The following is an 11,145-nucleotide window of genomic DNA, read 5'->3' as shown; positions in this document are numbered from 1 at the left end:
CCTTCCCAGAATCCCTAGGACTCTGTCCACACTCTTTGACAGCCTTTAACCCTGCCCACATTTTATAGGCTAAATGCCCCCGCCCCCAACACCTCAGAGAGCTGGGACCCCTGAGACTCCAGAGGATATCAATGGAGGTGTGTCACATGCTCTTTACTGTAGGTGGGCACTGACCCTGTGTGACCTGTGGGCTGCCCCTCTTCCTGACCTGGCTCTTTCTGGGTCTAACTGTGCCTGCCCTCCCTGACCCACAACTTACAATTGGGCACTCACTTCTTGTGGACATAGATGGCAGAGAAAGTGATGAGCAGCAGCAGCTTCGGGCCCAGGGTGACAGCCATCAAGAATGGAGTAGATGACCTTGACTCTGCAAAAGAAGGGTTAGGAGGCACCATCAGAGGGGGGCACCCTGGAGTCCATTCCCTGGGTCCTCCACTTAATCTGAAGTGACTCAGGCTTTTCAACACTCTGAGGCTCATGAATTCTTCTCCTGCTCAAGGCAGAATTCGGGGTAAGACGTTCCTCACCTCACTCACCCCTTTCTTACTGCCAGGTGTCTTTCTTGAGGGAAGAGGTGGGGAGAACGAGAACTCAGGAACGGGTAAGTTTGGTTTACTGAATTGGTTCTCACACACAGTGGAGCAGGTCCTACAGCCTCTTTCTGATAAGCCAACAGGCTCCTAGTTTACAGAGGGTGGACAGATGAGGTGGCTCAGACCCAGGGAAACCCCTCACTGCTGGCCTGCAGGATGATTCTGAGACCTTGTCTTTGGACCAAGACAAAGCCAAACTCTCTGGGCCATAGGGACAAATGTCTGCCTGGCCTCAATGAGTGAGAACAGATATCACGGTCATTGAGGGGCAAGGCTGTCCTGCTTTGCTCCATGCACATGGTTTGACGACTCCCATGTACAAGGTGAGGAGGGAGGCCTCAGGATGACCTGACCTCAGGAGACCTGCTGGCTAGACAATATCCTGGGGAATCAAGGAAATGGGGTCTAATGCTCAGGAGAGTTTCAAACACCATCAGGCCACCTGAAACCCACTGCCACTGTCGGCCGACGTCTGTCTCTTGGACATAGACTGTTGATCTGGAAGGACAGCTTCCAATTTTTTGACTTTATACAATGACCCATTTTTTATTTTATATTTGAGTTTAAAAAATCCAAATATTTTTTTGAAATATGTAGAGCAATCTTAAAAGAAGGAGTAGGTCCTCAGCATATTTGCCCCTGGCATGTTAGAGGATATCAGGTCTCTGCTTTGGCGCCCCTGGGCTTTTTCTGAGTTGAAAGAGCTTTATTAGCCATGTTTGTACCTGTTTCTACAGGGGAGCCAGTAGTAGAAGGATTGAGGAAGTGGGGGTAAAGAGGCTAAACCATTCCTCTCCATTTAAAACAACTCACAAAGAGCATTCAGCTTGCTTGCTCACTGAGGCTTAGTCTTGCCATGCTGAATTGTGTCAACATCTCCCTTTGCCTGTCCTGCCTCCTTCGCTCTCTCACGCAGGTGGATCGGGCAGCAAACCACAGTGAGCTTTCTCTCTTCTCATATCATCTGAGAGTCTCCCTCCTGGGTCACCTGATGTGTGGAGTTTGTCTGGTTGGGGTCTGGAAGGCCAACTCTAATGGGACCATTTGGACTGGGGTCTCTTTCTGCCAGCTGGTCATGAGGCCCCCAGCCCTGTGGGAGGTAGAACAGGATAGGTGTCGGCTTGCCCTGCCCTTGTTACTGCTGAAACCTCACCGTGGTGACCTGGGCTGGTGTGAGCAGAGGCAGGGAGTATCCTGGCATTCTGGAAATGATGAGATAATTAGAAGAACTATGGGTTGGGTGGCTGTTGCAGGGCATCAACCCTTCGGAGAAAGACAGTGCAAAGCGAAGACTGATCACATGTGAAAGGTTATGTGTGAATGTCCGGGGACTTCTGAGTAACACTGCAGACTCTTACCACCTAGAGCTGGAGGGCAGAAAAAGCTGAGGACACCGTTGGGTCCAACATAAACATGAGTATCAGTGCTACAGAGAGGACTGAATTCTCAGCTACACTGAACCTACTGTACTAGAGTGGGGCCCTGATGGGGAAATATGGGAGATGGATACCGAGATCTGGGATACGGACACTGGGGCCAAGCATTTCAAAGCCCACTGGGCACTTTGTAATGGGCTGCTGAGTACATGACAGAGGCTTAACTACTCATCTCCAAATACAGCCTCTCAACCCAAAGGAAAAACAACAAAAGGACAGTAAATTCTATGGAAAACTGGCTCTCGGTAGTTCTTGAAGAGCAATGCCCAAACTGCAGAATCTCTGGAGACAAAAGAGAAAAATCTCCCAGTCCAAATGCACATCCTCTTATGCCATTCCCCTCCCACATTCACCAAGCACAGGAAAGGGCAGGAGATGGTATGGGCTCATCTCTCCCACCTCTCCTGGCTCAGTAGAAGCCTGCCCCCTGGAACTCACGAGAGGTACATGCATGGAGGGTTCTGAAAGGTGGAAGAGGAAGGCAACTGGGCTAGTTGCTTCCATTCTGGAGGGGGAACCTACACCAGGTATCCTGGGTTCACACTCCCAATTCCCCAAGACGAGAGGAGGCTCAGCTGTGGCCTCCTCGAACAAAGAAAAGTCTAGACTTGATAATGTTTTTCCCATTTCAAAAAAAATGAGGAGGAGCAAAATAAGCTCAAAGCAAGAGAAGGAAATAAAAAAAAGAGGAGAAAAAGCAAAGAAATTAACAACAAACAATAGAGAATATCACTGAAATGAACGTGGGTTCTTTGAGAAGACTGATAAATTTGAAAAATTTCTAGCTGTTGTGACAATGAAAAAAAAATGAGAATTGACCCATTTCCAATATCAGGGATGAAACGGGATACCCTGCAGACATCACAAGGATTACTAGGTAATACTATGAGAAGCTCTATGTGCAGAAATTTGACAACACAGAAATTTGACAAAAGACCACATTTCTCAAAAGCACAGCCTACCACAAGCGTTCAATATGAAATGAAGAATTTGAGTAGCCCTAGCTATTCAGATTCTATTCAGAGAAATAAAGGAATCTGGTGCCTGGGTGGCTCAGTGGGTTAAGGCTCTGCCTTCGGCTCAGGTCATGATCCCAGGGTCCTGCGATGGAATCCTACATTGGGCTCCATGCTCAGCAGGGAGCCTTCTTCCACCTCTCTCTCTCTCTTCTGCTTGCCTCTCTGCCTACTTGTGATCTCTCTCTCTCTGTGAAATAAATAAATAAAATTTGAAAAAAGTCATGGAGACCCAGGTATTTCATAGGAGAATTCTTTTAAGCATTTACAGGTGACTTAAAACCAAGTTAGGTCCACAAAATAAAGTTAATAGAAGAAGCTTTGGAAAATTGGAACGTATACTCCATTTTAGATGATACTGGAATTATTGTTAATTTTACTAAGAGTGTAATAGAATTGGTTTTATAGAAAGAACCATGTCATTAATCACATGACTACACAAGTGTGGACTCCATTTGGAGCTGGATGTGGATCCATGACTAATTCATTAGTGGACACAATTATGCAACTTCTGTATACCTCTAGTTTTGAGGAAATTGTTCCTTTCTCCTTCCTATCTCTAGTCTCCTGGGCAGAAATGACAGGAACACTCAGTGGCCTAGTATTGACCTAGGCAAGAGGACACTGTCACTGGGCATGTTAGATGGAACATGGACCTTTGAAAGATCTTCTGGAACAAAGACTCCTGGAAAACTGGTTTGACCTCCCCTGATATTATATGAGAGAGAAATAAGGAATGCTTTTGTTGTAGATAGGGGACTCTGTAGTTCTTTGGGACAATGCTCCCCTGCTATAATTAAGCCCCCCCGTTTTGCATTTTTTTTTTTTTTTTTTTTGCACAGGTTGCTGGTCCGTCTTCAGGGATTCAGGTTTCCCTTGACTAGCTTAGCTCATCAGCTGTACTAAGGGCAGAAAATATTTATCATCTGTCCTCATTGTTCCCTGAGTCCCTTCTGTAAAATTCCAGGTCACAGGGTTGATTAAGCAGGAAAGGAGACCAGAAATGAGTTGTTATTGGCATAATGTAAATGTACTGTGAGCAACCATGACTATTGCTGGTCTGCTGTTACAAATAAAGGGAGAGAGGAGACCCCAGTTGTGACCACACATGGTCACCCGTAAGCCTGGTCAAGACTCAAAACTCCAGGTCCTCAGGGACCCTTCTGGAATTTCAGAGTGCGAAGTGCAGACATTTTCTGCAGTGATGATGGAAAAGCGTAGAATGGATAGAGATTATGCCAGGTGGGAAATAACACGGGGACGGGGTGTCTGGCCAGGCATGGTGACTTAATCATTGTCAGGTGAAGGAACAGGGAGCAGGACAAAAGAAACAGGATCATTGAGGCCTCACCCTGGGTTTTATGGGTTTCCTGGTCCTTCTGGTGGGCAGAGGCCACGAGGGTATGGTTTCTGGTGACCGCGGGCTGCCCGTCATGCTGCACCAGGCAGGTGAACACCACGTCTTCCCTGTGGGCGGATGAGTTCACCAGGAGCCAGCTCGTCCAGTTAAAGGTCCCATCCTTGTTCTCTAGGAGGTTCGAGGCCCTTGAGGCCTTTTCTGTTCGGGACACGTTGCCATTCTCCAACCAGGTCAGCTGGAGGCGCTGGGGGTAGAACATCTTCACTTGGCAAGTGACCTTCACCTGGTCCCGTGACACGATCTGCTGGGAAACCTCCAAGGTGGGTGGAACTGAAACAGCACAGGGCAGAAGCTCTCACCTCATGGAACAGACAGAACGCGGGGAAGGGGCTCAAGAACTTATCTCCCCCACACACAGCAAGGGTGTCACCCAGAACAGGGCTAGGCATGCAGCTGGGGCTCAAACACTGAGGGTAGTCTTTGCATATGAATAAAATCCCTAAGCACAGTGCCCAGCACACGGTAGGTGCTCAAGGATTGATGGCTCCTCATAGGCTAAGACTGACTGAAATCGAGATTCTCACCCCCACGCATACAGTTGGAATAGAATAACTGTAGCACTGGAAGAGATTATGCTGAGTGAAATAAGTCAAGCAGAGAGAGTCAATTATCATATGGTTTCACTTATTTGTGGAGCATAACAAATAGCATGGAGGACAAGGGGAGTTAGAGAGGAGAAGCGAGTTGAGGGAAATTGGAAGGGGAGGTGAACCATGAAAGACTATGGACTCTGAAAAACAATCTGAGGGTTTTTGAAGGGGTGGGTGGTGGCAGGTTGGGGGAGCCAGGTGGTGGGTATTGGTGAGGGCACAGATTGCATGGAGCACTGGGTGTGGTGCAAAAACAATGAATACTGTTACGCTGAAAATAAATTTAAAAAATTTAAAAAAAAAAAGAATAACTGTAGCAAAACAAATGACCTCACCAAGCACACTGTGGCATGGAGTACAGCAGGTGCTCAATAATTGGAATTGCTACAGTAAAGTAAGGGAAACTACCGAACGCAGTAATTGGCACATGTTAGGTGTTCACCACCCAGCGGCCATGGGAACAGTAGGAGGTGATGGCACATCTAGGTGCTGGTGACCTGGAGGGTCTGACAGGGGTCAGACTCTAAGAAATGGACGGCCTGGGGCAGGAATCGGGGGAGGGCCATGCTCAGGGACTTGGGGGCCAGACCCAGGCTGGGGCATCTACCTCGGAGGACCTCAGACAGGTTGGCAGTCCCACGAAGAGGGGGGCACCCATCCAGGGTCACGTGGGTCACCTCACAGATGACCTGGGAGCGAACGTCCCCCGGGGCCAGCACCAGTCTGGTTGTGCTGGAGATGCTGTAGGACGTTCTGTTTCCCTCTGGGTCCACGCTGGTCTGGGAGGCTGCCAGCTCATTCCCATTTCTGAACCATCTCAGGGTGATGTTTCTGGGGGAGAAGCCGTGGGACTTGCAGCTGAAGTTCACTGTCTGCTCTGGTGAGGCCCTGGCTGTGGGACCCGACACCACGGGGGGAGAGGGTTTGGCTACAAGAGGAACATTTGTGAACAGTGAGCATGACTGGTCCTTAGTGCTCAGGATACATGTGAGGCCCTGTGGAGAACCGGACACCCTTCTGATAGTGTGCAGAGGGCGTGTCTTCTCCTCCTCACACAGAGGAAGCCATGAAATATCACTGCTCAACACTGAGTTGGAGGCAGGGCCCAGGTGCAGTTCCAGACCCCTTTTTCTTCCATGCCAGGTGACTTCCCACCAATCTGGGCACAAGAAGGACGTTTCTGATGGGTCTGAGTGTTGGCATCAACTGCTCCTAGCTGCCTTCCTGCAAACCTCACTGAGGTCAGAGAGCGTGTGCAGCAGTCCGTGCAGGGGACAGGGGACCCCCAAGAAAGCTGCAACCAGCTGGCCAGCTGACCACAAGTGGGGCTGTGGCAAAGCGTGGCTCCTCCTCTGTGACATGAGACAGGAGAGATTTCTCCATCCAGGGTTGCAGGGAGGGGCGAGTAAGGGAATGTAAGCAGTTTTGCTTGGAATTTCTCACTGGAAACTCAGATGGAAAAGAGCAGATGAATCAGAAAGCTGACAGTAACCTCAGTCTCATTATAGTATTAGAATCCCCCTCTGAATATTCTTCTCCAGCCCTAATAGAGAGAGCCTACTTGCCCCTGTTCGGCATCATGGCTTTGGAAATTATTCCCTGTGATCCCTTCCCTGTAAAATAAAGACAGATTTGTGAGGGAACTTCCCCTGGTGGTCTCTGTCTCTCCCTCACCAAGGAGCCAAGCTCCTTTGGTCCTGTTACATCAGACCTGCTCCTTACCTGTCATTTCATCCCAGGGGGACTTCCTGTGGCCTCCAGCTGTTTCATCCACAACAGAGCAAATGTCCCACCTTCCAGCCTGACAGTGGCAGCCACCCTCCTTTCCCATCTGACATTCTCACTGCAAGCGGTTATGTGTTGGGGTCCCTCCGGGTGTCCAGACATGTTGACTGGACAACACCAGATGGAAGATGTGGGGTCCCAACAACCGAGTCTAGAATGTGAACTCTCGCTCACAGAGCTGAACACCCTCCAGGATGTGCCTCCCAATTATCCTTAGTCGGCAGAGCCAGGAATGGGGTGCCCGGTGTTGCTGGGATTGTTAAAGTCGGGGACACCCACCACAACACCTGATTCTTAGCTGTTGGTTAGATAACAGAGGGCATTCTTATTGACTTGTTGTCACAACCAGGGGACAAAGGAGGCCCAGGCTGTACTCACCACTCACAGTGACCTGGGTGCCTGGTCCAGACTTAAACTCCACATCAGGGGTCCCTTTCTGGAACCTCACACAGTAGTAGGTTCCGGTGTCTGCTGGGGTGATGTTACTGATACGGATGGAAAAGTCCGTGTTGTTTCTCCTTGTGGTGTCTGAAGCATTTGTTACTCGGGGGAAGTGGCCCCCTTTGAAACTGAAGATTAACTCCCGGCCTGGCCCTGTCCCCCTGAACCACTGAACCGGCCCTGTGGGGCTCAGGGAGGTCAGGGTGCAGCGCAGAGTGGCTGTCTGTCCGGCTGCGACAGACACTGACTTGTCAGGCTGGATCACCTGCAGCCCCGCCTCACCGACCACACCTGGAGGGAAAACAGAGCAGTTGTCTCCTCATCCTGCCGTGATCCTGTGCGTCTCCTCACGAGTTTATGCACAACAGCTCCCTGACGGAGTGTGCACTGGGAGTGGCCCTACCCTGGAGCCTGTAACGGGACACCCCATCACAACCCAGGAAACAAAGGAAACAAAGACACAGAGAGGATCAGTGATGTGGCACAGGGTAGGTTTGACTTCGCAGCTGGATTTCCTGCCTTCGTGACAAGCTAGTTTCTTGAGAAACAAACTCTTTCCTTCTTACGTGAAGTGTCTTCAAAACCAAGCAGGGACAGAAATCAGAGAAGCAGGCTGCTGGTGCATCACACATACACCCAGTGTTCTTTCCATTTCTTTGCTACTCCTCAGGGAGGAAATTTGTGGTTCACCCTTGCAGAGTGTGAGCCAGTAAAACCCATGCACTTAGCAGTATTTGCCACCAAACATGCTTCCTAAAGAGGGCAGGTATTACAGGCAGGTCCTGGGTGTGCCAAGAACAATACGTACTTTGGTTTCAATTCTGGAGAAGACTGGGGTCAGGATGCTGAACTGCTAGGACGAAAATGGAAAGAAACAGGAATGCACCATGGAGGGAGACTTGTAGGGAGTATGGGAGGGGAGAGGGAAGAGGATCAGGTGGTCACGAGGAGCCAAGGAAAGGTGAAATACCTACCATTTGTGTATCTATAATCCTCTTATTACTATTTCTGGCCCAGGCCTTGCCTCTGAGCTATGCTTTGTAGGTTCAAACACCATTCGACCTTTTTCTTAGCTAGGAGTAAACCTCTCACAGCTAACATGTCCTAAACTGAACTCAGTTTCCCACACATCCTTGCACATCCCAGTGGAGGCAACTTTATTTTCCCGGATACTTATGGTCCCGACCCTTGGGTACCTTTCCTTCCCACCTCAATTCCTATGCACCAGGACATCCTAATGGCTCCCCTATGGCAGGCACCCACAGTCTGACCTCTTTCCCTTTTCTCTGCTGGCTGCTGTCTTGCTGCAAACCACTTTTCCTTGTTCTCATGGATGCACTGAGCGCTTGAGGGCTCTAGCTGCTTCTCTCTATGTCCTGTGGTACTCCATTCTCAACCAAATGCTAGAATGAAACTCATGTCAGATTGTGTCACTTGTGTCTTCAAAACCTTGCATAGGTACCATTTCATTCAGAATAAAATCCTGAATCCTTGAAGAGAGCAAGAGGATTCTGCTCTCATGCTGTTCCCATGCTGTTCGGGAAGGCTCTTCCCCCAGAAAATCACATGGCTCACTCCCCCGCCTTCTTACAATCTTTGCTCCAGGCTACCTGTTTAAGTACATCCCACCCTAGCATTCTCCCAATATCATATCCAGCTGTACTGTCCTGTTTTTTCCTTAACGCTCCTCACTTTCTGTATCCTTTGTTACTTACTGATTTATTGTGTCTATAGTTTCCTGTCCTTTCCTCCACTATGATACAACTTCTACGAGGGCAACTACTTTGTCTCTTTTATTCATCAATATGCCCTACATTAATATAACAGTTCTTGTCACCTAGTAGGTATATAGTTAATATTTGTATAATGTGTGAGTGCCCAATGTGACCCCTTTCTGATACCACGAACTCTATTTTCAGCAGAGAATTTCTCAGGACTGTATATCAGAAGCTGAGTTTCCCACATAGATGACTTGGAGGAAACAAACACTTGCATATACCCAGAATACAGAAGCACTTGAGAGAAGCAAACCACAAAAGTTCTTCACCACACCACCCCCTTCCCCACACTGGTTGGAAGATCTGCAGAAATATCATGGGATGGATGTGGGGTCATAGGGTTTGAAAAGAGCAATGATTAGACCTGTGAGATCTAGAATGGGACTGCCTAGGTTCAAATCCTAGCCCTCCCACTTATACTCAGTGACCTTGGCCCTCCCTGTATCTTCTTTTCTTATCTCCAAGGTAGAGGTGAGAGGAAATGTCTACTTTGGATACAAAGATTTCATGATGTAATGGATATAGGCATTTACAGGTGTGTGTGTGTGTGGCACATGATGAGTGCTCAGGAATTTAGAATGTTATCACTCAGGAGATTTCCGGAGGCACAGAGGCATCAGTGGACACCAGATAATTGGGATTGGGATAAGAAAATGTATATAATTACAGATGCAGATCACACAGGCAGGAGTCTCTGAATTTGTGACCCTTCTTTCCTCACCCACTTGAATCCAGCATGGAGGCATTGCCAAGGTAGTAATGCACAAGATTCTACTCATTTTACCAAGAGAGAAGTTTGTTTAACTTGAGAGCTTGGTGAGGGGTGAGAGGTAGGTTTAGAGAATTAAAAAAGAGGATGAGTAGCTCAGAGACAGGGAACCAAACATCTGTCCAATGTGCATTTCACACAGAAGTGAAATTATTATGAGGAGAAAAAGCAAAGTGTTTTAAGTGTTTTTAAAAATCCCATGTGTGTGCACACAGACACATGTGTACCTTTCCCTATGCCCGTTCCTATGCACTCATGCATGTACACACACACAAAGAGGTAAATGCATTCCCTGTGTATGTACAGTGTGGCCCAGCATGCTAGTATATTGATTGTTTTGAGGATTAAATGAAATTATAGTATATATTAAACTTCAGTAACAATTTTGGCACCTTGGAAACATGCAGCACATCATTAACAAGAGTTTAAGAATACACACAGCACAGTGGAACTCTGTGTGTGCTGCGTGATGGCTCTTCTACTGTTTGCCTCTCTGTGTTTCTGACGTTTCTGCACTTGGCCTCCACTGAGGAGCCAGGCAGCATAACATGGTTAATAGGGTGAACTGTGGAGCTCACTGGGTTGGACATGAACCCCAGCTGCTCCAGGGACTTAAGTAGGTGACTCTGGGCTGGTTGCTCTGTCTGCCTCGGTTTCCCCATCTGCGATCAGAAGTATAGTCAGAGCTTTCAGGCAGAGATGTTGTGAGGATTAGATCAATGAACACACACAAAGCTGTCATTGTTACCCATTGAAGCATTGATTCTTTGGATGCTGGTGGTAACCAGCTACAAGTGATGGATCCCCAGAGGAAATGCTCAGATCCCTGATTTCAAGCTCAGATGAGACCCAGTCCTTGGCTTTCTGTGGAGGGTGTGGGTAGCACACCTGTGTTTACGTGGAGGCCCTAAATGCCCAGGGACAGGGAGTGGTTGAGGAGACAGGGAAAGGGGAGTCTCCCTCAAGGCAATGCTCACCTGTGAGTCCCCACAGCAGAGCCAGCAGCAGGTGAGGAGAAGGGTACGGTCTGCAGGCAGGGGTCCACATGGTGGAGGCCTGAGGGTCCTGTTCTCTGCAAATGTGTGTGCTGGGCGATGGGTCCTCTGTTCTGTGGGGAGGAGCAGCCTGCCCCTCTGGTGATGGAAGAGGAAGGAAGCATATAATGCAGTGACACAGCTGTGAGGCAGCGATCTGCTTCTGGATTGTGAAACAGAGGTCAGGCAGAGAGGCCTCACATGGTGTTAGGGACCTCTTCTTCCATTTTGGGTTTTGTGTGTGTGTGTGTGTGTGTGTGTGTGTGTGTGTGTGTGTGTGTGT

The 11,145-nt window shown here is 48.6% G+C and overlaps 1 protein-coding gene across 1 annotated transcript; it reads right to left on the bottom strand.

The window, feature by feature from the left end:
- Positions 1 to 269: 269 nt before the first annotated feature.
- LOC111140258 (signal-regulatory protein beta-1-like) lies at positions 270 to 10,875 on the bottom strand. Its single transcript, XM_022492570.1, has 5 exons — positions 10,806 to 10,875; positions 7,219 to 7,572; positions 5,663 to 5,983; positions 4,397 to 4,735; positions 270 to 367 (listed from the first exon to the last, which is right to left on the bottom strand). The coding sequence occupies exons 1-5, from the start codon at positions 10,873 to 10,875 to the stop codon at positions 270 to 272; spliced, it is 1,182 nt and encodes a 393-aa protein (XP_022348278.1).
- Positions 10,876 to 11,145: the final 270 nt, after the last annotated feature.

Source organism: Enhydra lutris, unplaced genomic scaffold, assembly GCF_002288905.1.
Source record: "Enhydra lutris kenyoni isolate GAN:26980312 unplaced genomic scaffold, ASM228890v2 scaffoldscaffold332, whole genome shotgun sequence".
Classification (NCBI taxonomy): domain Eukaryota; kingdom Metazoa; phylum Chordata; class Mammalia; order Carnivora; family Mustelidae; genus Enhydra; species Enhydra lutris.
Note: the sequence above shows the minus strand (reverse complement) of the source record. Positions and strands in the feature narration are given on the sequence as shown.

Bases quoted from the DNA above. Each gene is read 5' to 3' on its own strand.
- LOC111140258 (XM_022492570.1), bottom strand. From the start codon at position 10,875: ATGTGGACCCCTGCCTGCAGACCGTACCCTTCTCCTCACCTGCTGCTG. The intron at 5,984-7,218 runs GTGAGTACAGCC...TTCCTCTTGTAG, and splicing joins CACCCAGGTCACTGTGAGTG to CCAAACCCTCTCCCCCCGTG. The intron at 4,736-5,662 runs GTAGATGCCCCA...GTGCTGTTTCAG, and splicing joins CCTGTCTGAGGTCCTCCGAG to TTCCACCCACCTTGGAGGTT.